The following is an 18,853-nucleotide window of genomic DNA, read 5'->3' as shown; positions in this document are numbered from 1 at the left end:
TACACTTACAACTTTTTGTTTGGATTTTTTCTTCTTTTCTTGGTACTTATTGCTGTCTGCAAGTGTTAAGCAGTTATGGAGGTGACCTTGAGTGTGAAACATAAAGCCATAAAATTTTTATGCTCCAGTGAGTTCACCTTGTAAAGAGACTGTTACAGCAAGACAGGAGACGCTATCAAAGATGAAATGTTAAATTTGTAAAATCTTCTATGATGTACATGTTGCTTTTGTGGAACAAGTGTTATTGATGCAGATTTGAACAAGGAAGAAGGCTATATGTGGAGTAGTTTTTTACCTAAGGAAAAGCTTACGATCACGTGGTTATGTTGAATGTTTTTTATGAAGCTATTTGTGGTGGAGAAATTCGCAAAGATGCAGGCCAGATCCAGTCTCCCAATTATCCAGATGACTACAGACCTTCCAAAGAATGCATCTGGAAGATCACAGTTTCTGACGGCTTTCACATAGGGATCTCATTCCAAGCATTTGAGGTGAGACATGTCATTCTAAGCACTTGACTAGATCTTGTTTTAGTTCTGTAGAACCTTTAAAATAAAAAAGAAAATGTTCATAATTACATTCACAACAAACAAACTTTTGAATAGTTCAGAACATCATCTCTCCTTATCAGAAGTTTGTTCAGAGATTTTAAAACCAGGCTTTAAATGCAATGAGTTTTCAAAAAAGTGGGAGAATTAGGATGTGCACAAAATTGTGCCATCCAATAACCAACAGGACAAAACTTTTGAAACTTTCTATTGGTTATTGGATAGCATACGCTCTTAGACAGGTGCCCAGAGATAAATCACAGACAAAAGTTGATAGGGCCTCAGTTTTTACATTAATCCTAGTTGGCTAATTGATTGCTATGGCTTGCTCATGCTTACTGTACCTGGCCAGGAAAGGGCTGGTACCACTACTTTCCTGACTGCAAACCCAAGGTTATTTCTTTAGCCTGTTAGTTTGTAGTGCTTCTTTATTACTCACAGCTTTTCATAAAATAATAAAAAATCACAGAAAAAGTCAGAGTAAGTTTCATTGGAGAACAGCCATGAAATAGAAGAACTGAGATCTGTCCGTGTTGCAGGAGTGACAGCAACAATAAGGCAAGCAGTTAGTTGTGACCAGTTGCTTAGGATGCTCCTTTTGTAGTTGATTTCTGGCCATAGCATAACTGGGTAGCTAGCCTGGTTTGGAGTGCTCATGCTAGTGAGTTACAGGCCCACCCTTTTCCATTTGCAGATTGAGTGGCATGACACATGTTCTTATGACTACCTGGAGATCCGAGATGGCCTCACCGAAAACAGCCCATTGATTGGTCAGTTCTGTGGCTATGAGAAGCCAGAAGATATTAAATCCAGTTCAAATAAAATATGGATGAAGTTTGCATCTGATGCAACCATCAATAAAGCAGGCTTTGCAGCAAATTTCTTTAAAGGTATGTGATCTACTACCTCTCAAGGTTAAACTTAAGGATCACTAATCCCTTAACTTCCAAACTGAAATAAAATTACCACTGTATCTATACTTTTAGTTAAAAGCTGTTAGACTTGTTTGCCAATATTGAGTCTATACATGAAGAGTTTGATGCTGAATCACAAATAGCACCTTACAGCAAATCTATATCAAGAGAAGGTTAGATTTTGTGCCATTACTAGTGCAGACACTAATACCTTTTGTTTCACAGCAAGATGGACTGTGACCTCCCCCTCTATTTATCTACACCAGGGATAACGATAACTTCAAAGAAGGTACTACTACTGTACAAAGAGTGTTATAAAAATAAAAATAAAAACAGAAGTACTATTCCAAAAGAGGACTTTTGGAGAGGAGGTAATTTGAAATATAAGTAGAATTTCAGGGAAAATTCCAGAAGGCTTTTGGAGACAAATGCGTTCATAAACTGAAATCCTCTTTAGGAGGATGTGAAGGAAAACATTTTTCTTAAAAGGCTGGGCACAAGCCATGGTTCTTTATCAGCATCCTGGTGGATTGATAGAGGCAGGAGCCAAACATCCAACCACTTGGGAAAATACGTTACAGAGTTGACTCACTACCTGAAAGCAAGTTTATCTTTTACTTCTATACAACTGTCATTGAACCCAGTAGATGCAATTCCAATATTTGGATTAGCCCTTTTATTTCTACTTCAGCTTGTGCCCTGCATCAAAAGTGGTTACAAGATTGCTGGCAAATACTGTGATTTTTAGTTCCATTCCTTGGACAACTCTCACAGTACCTAGATTGCCTGGCATTAAATTCTCAGGTTCCATATGGACACAAAGAGTACATCATCTTCATGTCACGTGGCCTTCTTTCAGGAGTTAAGGCTGATTGTGCCAGAAATGCCTTCCAGCCATTAGCACTACCATAGGAATTTTAATAAAACATTCTAGTAAGGGCTGTACATGGAATCAGGGGTTGGAATGAGAAGCCTGTAAATCTGGCCATCCAGATTGTCAGCTCAGGTTGTTGAGATTGAGAACTGAACTTAAAAATCTAGGGTAGCAACTAACGTGTTTGTCATTTTCAGAAACTATTTGCATGCACTCCCTGCTATGTTGCTGCAGCCTGTTCTGTTCAATGGGATATGGCCTTCCTCAGCTGAGTGTCTGTGGGCACCACAATGGGCTGGTTTCTGGTAGCTCGCATTACTCAAACACTGGGAATCAAAATGAAGCAAACCAACTGAAAACAAACCCAAAACCAATTGACAAATGAGAACATAATCAAGTGACATCTTCATTAGACCATTTTTTCTGCTTCTGTCTAGAAAAAGCACTCTTGGTTCCTGTAATTGTAATCCTTGGAGTTTTTGATTGTAAGAGTTCTTTTGTATTTGTGAGGTCTGCTGCTGCACCTGCTCTATGTGTGCTGCTTGTCAACCAGAGCTCTAGTCCTTGTAGAGCAAGCATTGCCTGTAGAACATGAGGGGATTTGACTAGCTGGGAAAGTGTGACTTGTTCTGGTTTCTTCCTGACAGAAATGGATGAATGTTCTCAGCCAGACAATGGTGGATGTGAGCAGCACTGTGAGAATACACTGGGCAGCTACAAATGCACCTGTGAGCCTGGCTATGAATTGACAGCTGATAAAAAGAGCTGTGAAGGTGGGTAATGTACAGGTTAAGCTATCTGTCAGGTGAGTACTGTAGCTAACAAACTATTGAACAAACTTGGAGACAATAGTTCTTTCCTCTTCACAATTGTTTTTTTACTTTTCCCCCCATCTTCTTCCAAAAAGTTCTTCTTATCAACATCTTTTATTGAAAATCAAATTTTGGGTGGCAAACAGAAGGCATCCTTATTCTCTACTGTTGAACACCTTTAAAAGCTGTTGTTACGGCCAAGGATCCCCATTCAGACCCAATTTCACACTGGTGGAATGTTGAAACCTGAGAGTGGCCCAAAAGAATTTCAATCCAAGGTTTATTTTTTTAAATAAATTTTTTCTCTCATAGACTATAATATCAATGTTTTGCTTGCATGCAAATACAGGCATTCTCCATGCTGAGAAGTCAAATCTAATTTCCAGTTGTGGGGGAGAAAACGCTTCTTCAACAGAAACTGTTTCTGTCAGCAGATGGAGGGTAATACAGCATTGTGTTGTCCCTTGGATGAAGTTCTGTCTCTGCTAAAACTAGTAGAGCAATAAATGTAATATACAAATGAGTTGGAAAGCTTGGATGAAAATAGGAATGCCTTGTGCAATTTTTGTCTGTTTTATGAGGTTCTACAAAACATTTGGTTTTGTATAACTCTGCTGTAATTAGTCTATAAGATACTTAAGTTAATAAATGTACATGCTGCACTTTTGCATTGAAGCTGTCCCTTGCATTAGTTCTCTTAATGCAAAATGATGCTGGGGAGAAGACACAGGAAGCTTATGTCACTGTGGATTTTAAAGTTCTGGCAGGATCTCATTACTCCAAGGAAATAGCAAGGAAAACAAATGCTTTGTTGCAAGTAGAATTTTGCATGAAAAGAGCAAACCAAGACTGATTCATCTAAGGTAAAAGCTATGTCCCCTCAACAAGGTGGAGCTGAGATGTCCTGAATCTTTAAAGGAAATGAGAAAGTAAAGCTAGGTCTCTGTCTTTGCTTTGTATTTTCCCCGGTGAAAGTGTGGTCAACATGTTACGTTCGAAACCTTAAGTTTTTTAAACTGAGTGTGAGGGAATTTACCAAGCTGATATTTACAACTATGCTGTGCGTATTAAGTCAACACGTCCATAGTAACTCCAAGGCTGTGAGTAGAATGGTGATCAATCTCACACTTCTAGGGCTTGTAACTTGGCTGCATTTCACTGGTGATTTATAGCAAATGAAGTTTGTCTTCTCTGCAGTTCCCAGCATTTTAAACCTGTCATAGAAGCTGGGATTTGAAACGTGCTGTCAACCAGGGTCTGATTCATTTCCCAGCTAACAGTGTGGCAGATTTCTGTACCTGAATAGAATCCAGTAAAACTTGTGTTCATTTATTGCCTCTCCAGCTGCCTGTGGGGGCTTCATCACCAAGCTCAATGGGACTATTACTAGCCCTGGATGGCCCAAGGAGTATCCTACTAACAAAAACTGCATCTGGCAGGTGGTAGCTCCAACCCAGTACCGGATCTCTCTGCAGTTTGAAGTGTTTGATCTGGAAGGCAATGATGTACGTAACCAGTCCCTGCATCTGTGTGATTATTGGAATTGGATTAATCCTTCAGGTACAAGGATGAGGAGGCTGTCTTGCTGGTGGAGCTTCTGCTTGTTTCCTTACCTATGATATAATACACTAATGACATGATTGTTTTGAAGTCTGAATCTGCGTTCTTTGTGGAGTGAAGGATTGAAGCTGTTCTGTTATAAATAGGCATTCTTCTCTACTAGCTTTGCAAAACTGTAGGTGTTCTCCATCTCTAATAGGTGTCCCATCCTACACTTTCCCAGAGTTGCCTTTATAGGAAGATAATTGGAAATGAGCAGAGAAATAGAGTTCTTCAAGGGTAAAGAAAATAAACAGGAAAAGTCTGTTCTCTGCCCTGCCAAAGACAGGATGGATTCTGAAGGAAGCATTCAGATTCCACTTCCTCCACTGTAAATGGCTCTTCCTTAATTCAACTGGCTGCTGAAATTCATTTAGTGTCGTCAGGCTCTTGGATGAGTTGGGAGTCATTATTTTAGCTAAATTAAATGGAAATGGTGCTATTCTGATTTAAAAAAAAAAAATACCACTGATAGTGTAAACCTAGAACACCAAGGCAAAGGGGTGAGAACAATGACTAAAGAGAACTTGGGGAAATTGGGAGTGTTTGAATATAATGGCTGTTTTCTTTCCCTGTCAGTCAAGCCTCTGTCCCCTTTCTCTGGAATGCTGTATTCTAAATCCACTGCCTCCTCTCTTGGCAGGTCTGTAAATATGACTATGTTGAGATCCGTAGTGGGTTGGCTAGTGACTCCAAACTGCATGGCAAATTCTGTGGCTCAGAGAAGCCCGAGGTAATCACATCATATGGCAACAATGTGAGACTGGAGTTCAAATCAGACAACACAGTATCCAAGAAAGGATTTAAAGTCCACTTCTTCTCTGGTATGTGGCTTGTCTCCTCTGATTTAACCTCTCACTTTTGGTGAATTGTCCTCAACCTCCTCCAAATCAGGCAGACCCTGATGTAGTCAAACGCATCTGAAATGCATGGTTGCTCTGTGCTCTCATCTTTCATCTCGTTTTCTCAGTACAGTGTATGGTCCAGTTTCACAGTGTGATATCAGTAAGGTGTGTGGGTTTCATCAGTGCCTCCAGTCCCTCCACAATGGAAAGCAATGGGGAATTTGATCCTAGAACTGCTTTCTGTCCGTTGAGCCAAGAATAGATTTTTCCTCTGAAACTAGGGAAGTTAGAACATTTCCAGAAATCTGTATAGCGATGCTTCCCATCAGCACTGTTCATACTAGTGGAAGTTCTGAAGCCTTCATACATCTTGGTTTCTGCATCTTGTTGGCTTCAGAGGATAACTGTGCATTATATAAAAGTGGACATTTAGCTCCATACTCTGTTTTCAATGGAGACTGAGGAGTATCAATATTTTTTGAGGAGGATGATCAAGCAAAATGACTTTGAGTTAGACTGCTGCAGAGTGGAATCAGGGCTAGGAGTGTGGCTTATTAAATTTAACAAGGAAGGAAAGGTAAGGCGGCATATGTTTTATCTAGAAATACGTTTGGGATTGAGGAAACAGATGAGCTTAATGAGGCCTGGGGTGGTCAGTAGTAAAACTGGAAATAAGCTGCTTATACATTATATGACCTGCTCCCATTTTCCAGTCCAATTCACTCAGAACTGTTTGATTTAGGAATGTCTGTGAAGAACAGTAGAGGCAGAAAGGCAAAATTGCACTTTTTCAGTAGAAACAGATTGTCAAGGGAACTTTATGTAGTGAGAAGGCACTAAAAGCAAATACCTTCCACATCCCTTCATTGCTTTTACTGTGACCCTGAATTTTTCTGATCTGAATCTCTAGGATTTACTTATGAGAAAGGTGAGTCAGAAGCGTCTTTTATTTTCCCTTTCCTCTGAACCCTGCATGGGTCACTCATCCATACAGGTGAAGGAGACAGGCTGTCTGTGGCCTCAGCATAGTAGTGAATACACAGGAATGAATACTTGGGGCATATTTCTGTTTCAGAGTGCAGCTCTTACCTCAGATGCCCTTCTCCATCTGGCTGCCTGTGCTCTTGGACAGAGCAGTTTAAAGACAGAGGTTTATCAGAGCAAATATGAATTTGAAAATATAGAGATAAGTAGATTTTTGCCTAGATTAGTGAATTTGTGATTCTTTTCCTGGACCCTATTCTAAAAAAATGAGGCATTGCTATAGGTTTAATTTAGATCAGGAATCTTTACTTGCATTATATAATAAAACACTTTTGTGGTACATCTTACAGAACGAAAGACAGTTGAAGAAAATGGTATTTGGAATAAAAATGTGACTGGAATAATCCAGCAACAGAGGTTGGAGGTTTGTGGTGGTATCTGCCAATTTGGATATAGGACTCACAGCTTGTGACTGCAATAGTTTTTCTCACTGGTAACTCAGTATTTGTTACTCTTGCCCAGACAAGGATGAATGCTCCAAAGACAACGGTGGCTGTCAGCATGAATGTATCAACACCTTTGGGAGCTACGTATGTCAGTGCAGAAATGGCTTCATGCTGCATGAAAATAGCCATGACTGTAAAGAAGGTAAATCCACTGCTTCTTGCATTCAAGAAATATGAGCTGCCACAATTGCCATCTGAGCCAGTGCTTCCTGCCCTGTCCTGGAAGCTAGTTCGTACAACTGAGTGCCTTATCAGTTGGGGATATTGAAAATGTTCCAGGTAGCTGAAGAGCTATCTAGGAAATGCAATAAGAGAGCTCAAGAGCTTGTTTTTGTCTGGATTTCTTTTCCAGTCTGGCCCTCTATATGGCAATGAGGATTGACAGGTTGGGACAAGAAATGAAAAAAGCAGTTTTGGGATGCTGCCATCAGACTAGTCACCTCATTTAAGGCTTGGGTTGAGTCAGAAGACTGAGCTGATATAGCACTTTGCTGATGCTGAAAATACTTTTCTCCCTGCATGCCCCCCCCCCCCCCCCCCCAAGTGTACGTTGCTGTGGCCTTCCATTGAGCAGCTTCTGATACTTGCCTGATTGATCTGTAATTCAATTTTTCAAGACAGAATTAAAAAAAAAGCCAGCTCAAGACTAAGATAGTCAGCATGGTGTGGTAGGGTTGGAGATCATGCCACTGGTAACAGATGGATGAGTTGGAGGAACAGGAGAACAAACGTGAGAGCAATGTGACTGATGAGGTTATTGAGGTCCAGGGAAGAAAGACAGACAGTTAATTCAGCCAGCTAGTCTGGTTGCACCTAGAGATGCCAAAAGTATAGGCCTTTCTGGAGACAAACTCATCAGGACTGGGTAGAAATCCTGAAAGATCACTCAGTGACCGAAGCCTTCCTTATTTCTGATGTAGTTAGGGTCTCAGTGGGGAGAGAAAAGTTTGTAGGATATTTCAGTAATGCAGTTAGTGTATGAGATTCTCCTTGATGCTAGAGCTCTGTCTTATGATCTTTCTCAAGCTGGTTGTGAGCATAAACTGAGCAGTGCAGAGGGAATGATGAGCAGTCCAAACTGGCCTGACAAGTACCCTAGCCGGAAAGAGTGCACCTGGAATATCTCTGCAACACCTGGCCACCGAGTGAAAGTAGTGAGTAACCAGTGAGTGGGAGTGTCAGGGGAGAAGCATTCTCAGATTTCTAAGTGTCTTTCTTCATTTTCCTTGTTTTTATTCTTACTGTAGACTTTTAATGAGTTTGAGATTGAACAGCACCAAGAATGTGCCTATGATCACTTGGAAATGTATGATGGCCCCAACAGCAAGTCACCTATACTTGGTCGCTTCTGTGGCAGCAAGAAACCAGACCCTGTTGTAGCTTCTACCAACAAGATGTTTCTTAGATTTTACTCTGATGCTTCTGTACAAAGAAAAGGCTTCCAGGCAAAACACAGCACAGGTAAGCTGGTTCCCTTCTAATATATCAGTATGACGAGATGCCAACAAATCTCACTGCACTGCTTGCTAGTCAAGATTTCAGACACACTTTTCTGCAGTTGAGCTTATCCTGAGGTTTTTTTTTTTTTTGTTGGAAATTCTGCTGACCAGCTTTCATTGTTGATACCATACGATACCATACCATACATGCTAGCTGAGAGGTCTCCTGATGTCAGATGTTCCTACTCACTTTTGTTTAAATAGGAGGTGCTTGGTAGAGTGGCAACCTCTTCTGTTCCTCATCAGTCTTCAGAAAAGGAGTGGACACAACTTAGTCTAGCAGACTATCTTCAGATATAATGGCCCACACACTACGAGCTCATACTAGATTGGTTATGGTGGAAGCAAAGATGTGTTGTGAACATACACAGTGAGCTTGATCTTTTATGTGCAGCAACCCAGAGGTTGGGTGTGTTGTACCAGACTTCTTTTCTGATATCTTTGCCACTGTAAATGAATGAAGCAGACCTCAAGCAGTGCTACATATTCCTCATTAGCTGCAGGAAAACCACCCAAGTACATGCACTGAGCTATCTTACATGCAATGCATGAGCAGATTAGTTTGGAGCCCAGGTTTTTAATATGCTTCAACTTACTGTTGGCAAGATATTTGGAGTCAGAATTTCAGCTGCAGGGCAAGTTCAAATAATGTGTTAATCTTCCTTTACAATGCTGTTCTGTACAAAAAAAACCATTTTTTTCTGCCCAGTGTTTAACTGGAGACTTTATTCTCTTTCATTCTTTGCACCAAAAGAATCAGGCTTTTCTACACTGTGGGTCATTGGATTCATGGATGACTGAAGAATTCACTCTTTCATGCTAGATATAGATGTAGTGATAGTAACCTTCCTTGTTGTTATATGCACTTCAAACTGGAGGTCATCTTTTCTCACGAACAGCCCAAAAGAGGCATGGCAAGGTTTTTTGCAAGGTAGGGCCTTTGAGGAGACTGTTTTGTGCCCTTTTCTTCCTTCAGTGTGTGGTGGGCTCTTAAAGGCTGAAGTACAAACTAAGGAGCTGTATTCCCATGCTCAGTTTGGGGACAACAACTACCCAGGCCAAGCCAACTGTGACTGGGTGGTTGTAGCTGAAGATGGTTATGGAGTGGAACTGATATTCCAGACATTTGAGATCGAGGAGGAGGCTGACTGTGGATATGACTACATGGAGATCTATGATGGTTATGACAGCACTGCACCCCGCCTTGGACGCTTCTGTGGCTCAGGGGTAAGCCATCATGGTGAGGATTTCATAGGGCTATCTGGAGATGGGAAAGAAGGGTACTCTCATTTCCTGCTCTTGTCGAGGGATAGCTGTCACAAATTGGTGATGAGAAAGCCTCGTGTGTCTGAGTCTTGCTTATTCCCCTGTTCCTGGAGATCGTTAGTCATTTTATCTAATATGCAAAGTTAGTCTGAAAATGAACTGATTTTGCCAGCTGACTTTCCCTTTTCATCCCACGGCTAAATGCATCAGTGTGGGACTGCTGCACTGCTGTGCCCTAGGCCAACTGCAAAATCATTGTGTGAATGTGAGAAACTGCTTCCAAAGTATGGTTTAATCCTCAGTTACTTCCTGCCTGAAGCCAAATTACCTTTCCAGTCATGATCAGGAGAGGATGAAGTGTGAAGCTTTGTTGACTCCTAAATTGTTATCTAAGTCCTGATTAACAGAAGTAACTCTGTTAGTGTGAGCATTCGTGAGTGATATTTAAAACCAGATGTTACTATGTTTGTTTCCATAGGTCTTGAGCAATGAAATGAGGAAGGTGCTTATTGAATTTAAAGAGAAACAACCAGGTAGCATTTGTGTCAGGACAGTCTATGCAAACTTGGAAATGGTCTGGAAAATGAACTAAGGTTGTGAAGAAGTTCAGGACAGTGGGATAGTAATCTCCTATCTGCATGCTTACAAATGGAGAATGGTGGGGAAAATTTTGAGAGAAACACAGGTTGTAGCAAGTCACAACACCGAGGAAGGCAGCAAGAACTTTGCTTGCAAGATTTGTGGGAGGGACTCAGCTGCCAAACAAGGTCCAATTTGGATTGTGTCATTTCCTGAAAAGATTAGCACGAATTGGAGAATACTCAGATGACTGGAACAAGAATATCTAGAGAGTCCTGTGACCAATAAAAACAACTGGAAGAACTGGGATTGTGGAGTGGACTGGCATTAATCTTCAAATATAAAAGGCAAGCATGCAAAGAGAAAAAGAATATGCTCAGAAAGTCAGTGCGGGGCAAGAGGTACTGAGCACCAAGTTTCCTAGTCATGCTATCTTCACTGTGAGTTTAAACTGGTGTCATAGCATGGACAGTTATTTATCATGCAGACTTGACCACTTTGTGCTGTGTTCTTTCCTTTTCTGCAGCCTCTGGAAGAAATCTACTCTGCAGGAGATTCCATCATGATTCGATTCCACACAGATGACACCATCAACAAGAAAGGGTTTCATGCCCGATACATAAGTACCAAGTTTCAGGATGCATTACACATGAGAAAGTAACCTGACTGCTCCTCAGACATTCTTTACCTGAAGATTGAGACATTTAGCTGTGATTTGACTTTTTTAAGCCTCTGTGCACCTCGCCAAAAGCAGTGTGCAGTGTTTTCTGTAACTAAAACTAAATCCAGTCACAAAGGTTTGCCTCTGAAATTATTAGCATGAGTCTCTCATTAACATACCTAGGACCAAAAACTGAAAACTGTCTTCTAATCATACCTGCCAGGACATAAATGTTGTGTTTTGCATAGCTTCCTGTAGGACTGAATGAAGACTGAGCTTAAACTGAGGAAGACCTTAGTATCTTGAGTATCTTAGTCTCTAGATGATATTTCCGAAGCATCTTGTACATGAGCTGTCTAAACGCGTTTTCTGGAGCAGGTGATGCAGGCAGCCACCCAGTAGGATTTCCTCAAAGGACATATTGGACTGTCTACTCTCCCCTATGAGCCCAAGTTACTCGGTGCAATATGAGAACATCCATACAGCTGGGACTCCAGGTTCCATGACTCCTTCCATCCCATCTATTCAGTCTCTTGGTTTTTGTGGTTTGAGAAATAGTCAGGGGCATGGGGGTGGTCTCCTTAGTTGGTAGCTACTTGGACCACAATGAACAAGTGGTCAGTGCTTGATCTGCAGTAGTTGTCACAGTACATGTTGAGTGGAAGTACTTCGATGCAGTAGCCAAGGGAAAGGTGGTGTCTGACAGGGATGTGTTTTGAGAGGAGGCAGAACATGAATATGTAGTGGTGGCAAAACTTAGCAGATAGAACACAGACAATCTGCTCTGGTTAGGCTGCCAGGCAAGGCAGCTCAGAGGGTTATAGCAGCAGTCCAGACTTTATCTTAAGTCTCTCTTCCTCACTCCACCCATGTTTGGTTTCTCAGTCATTTTATGCTTCTTTTTTTCCATCTTCCTGTTGTTCCTCAGTACCACTTTGTGAGCCTTTCCATTTCGTAGCTGTCTGAGCCACTGTCCCCAGAGCTTCCCACAGCTACCAAGGGGTGCTCTTACAGCATCAGCTACCTGGAGCATCTCACAGATGGATGCACTGAGTCAGAGACGGTCAGAGTATCTTAGCATGCTGTCATGATTGTTCCTGAGACAAAGGGAACAGAAGCCGTGCTACAGGTCAGCTCTGGTGAGCTCTGGGAGCCTGTCAAACAGGTGCATGCCCCAGGCATAGGGCAAGGAATGAGGGAGTTCTGCTGGTTTGTGCTCCTTCATTCTTTGCCAGCCCGTGACACAGTCTATTAGCTTCACAGCAGTTCTGTAACCCTGCTGTGCGTATGAGATGATGACTTAAGCACTTTGAGCTATAAGGTTGAGATATGCTCTGTGTTGCAGTTATTTATACGTGTGGAAGCTACTGAACCATTGCAGAATTAACACATAGCTTGGCACTTCTTGGAGAGAAAGTAGGGAAAAGTGTGCCTTGTGGAGAAGTACTGTAATTTGAGCTATTGACAAGGGAGGTGAAAAAAAGAAAAAAAGTCATTCAGAACTAAAGATTACATTATGGCACGCATGGGCAATTATGAGCTAAAAGCTGAGGTATGTTAGCTTTAATAAAGTATTTATAATCCAAGGATTACTATGTTTACATAACCAGTGTACTGTCAGGCTTTGGGGTGACGCCTGCTCATCAAGTTCATGACTGTGGAGAAATGTGGGGCCAGCACCACTGTCAGGCATGAATGACTTTTCTGGAGATAAGGCCCTTTCCAGATGGATAATAAATAGACCCAGCCTTCTTCAGAAGTCCTTGAACAGAATATGGTCCAAGTATTGTGAATACTAGGAGAAGCAAATGCATGAAAATATTTTCTTGCTTAGAACAAGAAAAATAAAATAATTTATAAAATCACAATTATATGTATATAAAATGTGCATGTAGAAGACCAGTAGTCAAAGCCTTAATAAGTGTCATGTGAACAATACTGTACCATGGACTACAGCTTTACTGCGGACTGTATAAAACCATGTTATTTCTGTTTGTTTTTCTAGCTTTTTTTTTTTTTTTTTTTTTTTTTTTTTTTTTAAGTTTTTGAGGCCTTTTTTTTCAGGCAAGGCCTTTAATACCAAGCTGTTTGACCATACTGAGGATGTAGTGACATCTGTTAGCTGCTGTCTCCTTTTTTCCTTCTCCTCCTTGATCCCATTCAAGTAAAATTGCAGTGACTCAGGTCTGGAAATAAAAGCCTGACACTGGTCCCTGTGAGAAGGAAAGTAATAGGTGGCAATCAGCAGTTAGAGAGCCAGGAAATCCAAACTGGAGAGAAGTTACTATAGAAGCTTCTTTATGTACTTCAACATTTGTGTACTTCAGCATCTGTGTTCTATGTTCTGATAATTTCTTTTGTTCCTCAGACTTTGTATTCAGTGTTCTGGTTTGTTGCAAGATGCTTGCAATGTGGTTTGATGGATCTACTGCATTTGTTAGCATTCAAGCAGGTGTCTTTTGTGACAGTGTACTCACAAATGTTGTACTGTACATTTCAACCAATGATCTGTGTAGAATATTTCTGCTGTACTGACTGGGTGTTAGCAGTCAATAATTCTAAATGTCTATACGTTTCTTAAGCGAAAATGAAAATGTGAGACCCTGTAAGGTGTGTGTATACATATTCCAGTCTGTGTGGTTTTACATTTCACTAACAAAAATAATATTATAGATGGGGAGGAGAGGAGGGCGTGGGGGCAATCAGAATGTACCTATGTGCTGAATGAGTCTCTGCATTCATTAAAGACTGGATTCAGTTGCACATTGTACTGTATGCATGCATCCACCACCTCCTCAAGGGGAGGAAGCATCTTTGTTCTGCTGACTGTTGTCTGTCTGACACTACCAGCAGGTAGGATTTACTGTCTACAGAAAGCAGCTTTCACTTTGACCTTAGGTTCCTCTTGTTTTCTAGAATTGAGGGAATTTTAAAAGTGGGGTGTTGTCTTCTGTTCTACGCTGGTCCGTCAGAGGGCTGAGATGCAGATCTACTGTGATGAGAAAGGGACTAACTCCCAGATCCAAAGTATACTTCAAAACAGGAAGGCCATTTACTGCTCTACAGAACATGGTCTTCATGTTTGAAGTCTCTGTGACATGAAGCTCAGAAAAATATGAATATGAGGCAGTTGATCTTTACTGCAGCCTTGTGATCTACACTCCCACTGTGGTAGCAAAGCATTCAGTACACAGACAGCATTAAAAAATACTTTTCTTCCTTTTTCTGTCCTCTGCCTGATGCATATCCTGCTTGCTAAGGCTCATGTGTGTTCTTTACCCCACACATCCCTGTTCATGCATGTCCCGGAACATTTTCTGTGGTGTGTTGGAGCCACTCAAAACTTCATGAAGACTGACTTTCCTCTAGGCTTGCTCCTGAAGGCAGAGCAACAACAGAGGTAAAGTAAGGAATAAGTGTCTTTATAAAGCTTCCTGCACCAGAGTATAACTCTGCACAGTTTGATTCTGGAACGTGCCAGGCAGTCAAGCCACTGATCGACATGATTTCCAGAGTGAGGGCCAGTGAGCACCCGGTCATGCTGAAAATGATGGTCCAAAGTGATGCTGAAACAGTGGAAGTGATGCAGCCCAAGTGGAAACCAGTGGGAAACAGGAGGTGGTACAGAAGATGATATATGAACCGCTGTGGTGTCTGTTAGAGAAACACTGATGTGTGCAGCTGCAGCAAGATATGCTATTACTGTTTTTGTGATCTGTCTGGACCCTGAAAGCCTGTTTCATGATCTTTCATAGGCTTATACATTCAAGTGGTATTTTCCCTTAATTTCTCTTTCAACTTTATTTACCAGACACCAGTGCTATGTGATGTGGCCAGTTTCTTTGCTTATTACTAGAATCAGGATTTAATTTTCCAGAAAGTTCCCAAAAACTATTCAGTCACCATATGTTAGATGCTGAAGGGGCTATCTATTGTCTGCCAGGAGATCGTCCTTTATAAATATGAGTGGCCAGTGGTAGGATTTACTGTCTACAGAAAATACCAGTCAAGACAAAGAAACATGCTTAGGAACACGCAGCCAATTGATCTCGGCATCAGGCATGAAACAAGCCAGCAGAAATCCTCCACTTTGTTCTGGCAATTCCAATAAATGTGCTCTGGCAGAGGAGGTGTTAGCAATAAATAAATAAAAACAGGGTTCCCCTCAAGCTGGTATGCTCTTAGAACCATAAGCAATGTTGTTGTTGTTTGTTTTGTTGTTTTGGATTTTTCATTTTTATTTTTATAAATACTTTGAGGCAGATAAGAAAGAGCTGTAGTCATCAGTGCCCTGAAGCCCGGTGTTCCATGTGCCACTTGCTCTGCCCCTGGCAGAGGAGCTGCTTTATCAGGTGTGCTGGGATTCAGCCAGGTTGCCTGACTCACCCTGACAGAAATGCCATTGTTGTCTTCCTCTTTACACGTTTCCAGTTTGTTGTGTTTCGGTTTTGCTATTTTTTTTTAACAGGAAGAGGATCTCTTTCTAAACGGAGCATTAATTCTGGAGTCTGACAGTCAGCTGTTAGCGTGTGGAAGGATTTCTTGTGGAGGTGATCAGAATGGTGAGTGGTGCTGTCTTGTCTCGGTTGAGTCATGTTTTGTTGGACCTGGGGGAGAGGTCAGAGAAATGAGGCTGAGGGAGTACTCAGGTATTTGATGTAATTGTCCATGGGAGAATTTAGCCTTCCAGCACCCCCTACTCCAACCAACTCAGCTGGTACTGCTGTCATCTTTGCTTTTCCTTGCATTGCAGTCAATAGTTTCAGGTACTGGCTCAGACTTTAGTTTCTACCCCAGCTTTTCTGTTCAGGAGGTGCTTCCAGTGAGAGTGGGGTTGGTCTCTTCTTACTGGTGACAGGTTGAGGGGAAATAGCCTTAAGTTGTGCCTGGGTAAGTTTAAGTTGGATATCAGGAAGCACTTCTTAACAGAAAGGGTTGTTAAGCACTGGAATAGGCTCCCCAGGGATGGTGACTCAACCCTGGATGTGTTTAAAAACCTTTTGGATGTGGTGCTCAGGGGCATGATTTAGCAGAGGGTTGTTAGAGTTAATGTAGTATGGTTAGGTTGTAGTTGGACTCGATCTCTGAGGTCTTTTCCAACCTGAGTGATACTGTGATTCTATTACCTGGTTTTAGGGCAGCTGGAACAAAGTGAAATCAATCAGTGTTTCTTTCTTGAGAAAATTTCCTGTCCTGGATCTTATGGGATCTGCTGAAAAGAACATACTAGAGCTGATGCCTGCATAAGCACGGAAGTGGACATGGTCCTTGGTTGTGATCTTACACAGTTTGAGCTAGTACGAGAACAACTGGGAGGGGATATTTTCCACATGTTGGAGAACTGGTGCTGAAGGGGTGGAAGCGTTTGTTAAACTATAAAGTAAATCCAGATCTGGACCTGAGTGTTAACTGCACTCCTCCATCTTCCTGCTGCTCCCTTTGGTGAGAAGTTCCCCGTACAGTGCCGCAGTCCCACCAATGCTGATGTGGGCTGGGGAAGAGGCCTGTCTCCTCACAGTCTCTTCAGCTTGCAGGCTGCTGCATGTTACTGAGTGGGGAAAAGGGAGAGGTTGCAGAATGGCTGTTACTTTTTTTTTTTTTTTTTGTTAGTTTTACTTCAATTGCAGTGTAAGGCTTTCCCTTACCCAAGGTGTGCTCTTGGCAGACGGAGTAGCTACTGCAGTTAATGCTGCTGGGAAATCTACTTGTCTCCTGTCAGGGTCACTGATGTTCAGAGTCCTGTAAATATCACACTGAGTTATCTGGACAATCTGAACAAAAGCAGGGGTGCTGCAGGGATGTATCTGCAAATAAAGATAACTCAGTGTTGAATTACGTTCACTTTAAGTATAGAAATTTCAGAGTGGGCTGGTCAGGAGTTCTAGAGATGTCCTTTCTCTTCTGAAAAAATATGCTGGAAGTCAGTAGTAATTTACATGTAAATGACATTCTTGTCTTTTCTGAGGTGCCTACTGTACCAATTTGCATATTTATCCATTTTTGTAAGTGACTTGAGACAATGGTTTTAAGTTATTGTACACGTTAAAAGAAACAGTCTCGTTCTCAGTATCTTGCTACGGTTTCCTGTGCTTGCTTGGTAACAGGTTAGAGAGTTCAGCTTCTAAATATGGCAGACTTAGTAAGATATCATAAATCCTGAATTTTGTACATAAAAGCAGCTCAGATGAGAACACAAATGCTTAACTCACCTGTTAAAAATGTAAATGCAGAACCAAGTCACTCCTTTAAATAAGAGCTTTGTGTTTTCTGTTCTCTAGAAGCTATATATTTATGCCTGGTCTAAAACAATGAGTAAATAAACTAGGAAAAATATTTCCACTCAAACCAATGGCTACCAATCAGGTTATTGCAAGTTACAGACATACCTGTTTTCAGCTGGGAATATAAATTTATCAACAGTCAATTGTACTCAGGTACATTTTCACAAATACTTTGAGCACAGAAAGGTGAACATATATAAATGTATTATTTATGTGGCTCCTTCAGTTCAGGCTTTAATCTAATCTGCACGAACAGCCCTGAAATGAAGTCCACTAAGTGTATATCATTAACCAAGAAGAAAATAAATTTATAGCTTCAGAGAAAAGATAGGTATGAAGGTTCAAGTTCAAACAATAACAGGTCAGCTGTTCAGAAAGGTGTGTTTCAGTGAGGAAGTTTGAAGAATGTGTAATAAAGTCAGGTGAGAATGCCTCTGCAGTGTTTTGTTCCCAGCTGGCAACCTGGGAGTAGCCATACCTGTGTCTCTGAGGAACCTGAAAGAGATCCTTCTCACTTGGTGACTGATTGTTAACTGTGCTTGCTCCTAACATCTGCAGGTCCCCAAGCTAAGGTTGATCAGAGGTTACATTTCCAGTTCAATGTCCACAGCTTGCCTACAAAGGCCACAGTTCCAAACAAGTCTCTGACTGCAGTTAGGAATGGGAAGATGAATTCTGGATCTTTCACTAAATATTATGATCCTTCATATCCAGCGAAGTGTCCTGCTCCTATACTACAGGACTTAAACTGAGCTAAGTCTGTAATCTCTCATAGCCTGCTTGTGTTCTGAGACTTCCTTCTCCATAACCAGCAGTATTCAGACTTCTGTCTGCATTTTTTCACTCCGTTAACTTCTCGGACCTGAAATAATCAGGCCCTATTCAGGGCACAGCAGAAGAACTTCCTGCAGTCAGAAAAAGAATGGCTTTGTGCTGCTAGCTTTTTGTGTATGCACAGCGACACTTTCTTTCCGCCTTCTGTCACCTCCCACATCGGTTCCGAGGGAGACCTCAGCAGTTTTGCTCTTTCACTCATTTTTTTTTTATTAATTCCAATGTTGTTATGGCTCTGGATGGGGTTCAGAAGAGCTCGTGCTTATGGACATGCTACTTGCCCCTGGGTTAGAGGAGGGGCTCCTGTGCTGTTTGTCCTCATCCCTGCCCCCAAAGCTCAGCTTTCCTTCCCAACACTGCCGCTACCGCAGCTCCCTCCAGTTACCTGCAGCTGCTACAGAGCTCGCTGTGTAATGGGCTCAGTGCTACTTCAGCAGCATGGCTACACCACCAAGAGAAGCAGTCCTTAACTTCCTCCAAGCCTTCCAGAGTACTAATCCCAGACGGGCAGACAGCTTTCTGCCTGTGTGTGGAAACAATTTAGTCAGGACAAGGTTAAAATCGTTCTATCTTTTCAGCTGTCCTTGAATCAACAAGAGCAGGAACATGTGATTAGTTTGTGGCTCAAAGGCTGCAGGTGCGAGTCCTTGC

The 18,853-nt window shown here is 41.6% G+C and overlaps 1 protein-coding gene across 8 annotated transcripts in view; it reads left to right on the top strand.

The window, feature by feature from the left end:
• TLL2 (tolloid like 2) overlaps positions 1-18,853 on the top strand; it is a 104,737-nt gene that overhangs the window by 71,089 nt on the left and 14,795 nt on the right. For 4 of the 8 annotated variants that reach the window (XR_010622776.1, XR_010622777.1, XR_010622775.1 and 1 more), the window contains 11 exons: positions 346-491; positions 1,243-1,438; positions 2,984-3,109; positions 4,493-4,653; positions 5,391-5,571; positions 7,099-7,224; positions 8,109-8,236; positions 8,330-8,543; positions 9,558-9,808; positions 10,953-11,083; positions 15,556-15,649. Coding sequence is in view for 3 of the 8 variants with exons in the window: in XM_065746267.1 (XP_065602339.1) it covers positions 346-491; positions 1,243-1,438; positions 2,984-3,109; positions 4,493-4,653; positions 5,391-5,571; positions 7,099-7,224; positions 8,109-8,236; positions 8,330-8,543; positions 9,558-9,808; positions 10,953-11,083; positions 15,556-15,574 (1,679 nt within the window). In the remaining 5 variants the exon portion in view is untranslated. Of the gene's footprint in view, positions 1-345; positions 492-1,242; positions 1,439-2,983; positions 3,110-4,492; positions 4,654-5,390; positions 5,572-7,098; positions 7,225-8,108; positions 8,237-8,329; positions 8,544-9,557; positions 9,809-10,952; positions 11,443-15,555; positions 15,703-18,853 lie in introns of those variants that run through there. The other 4 variants (XM_065746267.1, XM_065746268.1, XR_010622778.1 and 1 more) reach the window with 4 other exon arrangements.

Source organism: Cyrtonyx montezumae, unplaced genomic scaffold (genome assembly GCF_038088225.1).
Source record: "Cyrtonyx montezumae isolate F1298 unplaced genomic scaffold, pur_monq_1.0 scaffold_4, whole genome shotgun sequence".
Classification (NCBI taxonomy): domain Eukaryota; kingdom Metazoa; phylum Chordata; class Aves; order Galliformes; family Odontophoridae; genus Cyrtonyx; species Cyrtonyx montezumae.
This window is presented reverse-complemented; position numbering and strand designations above follow the sequence as displayed.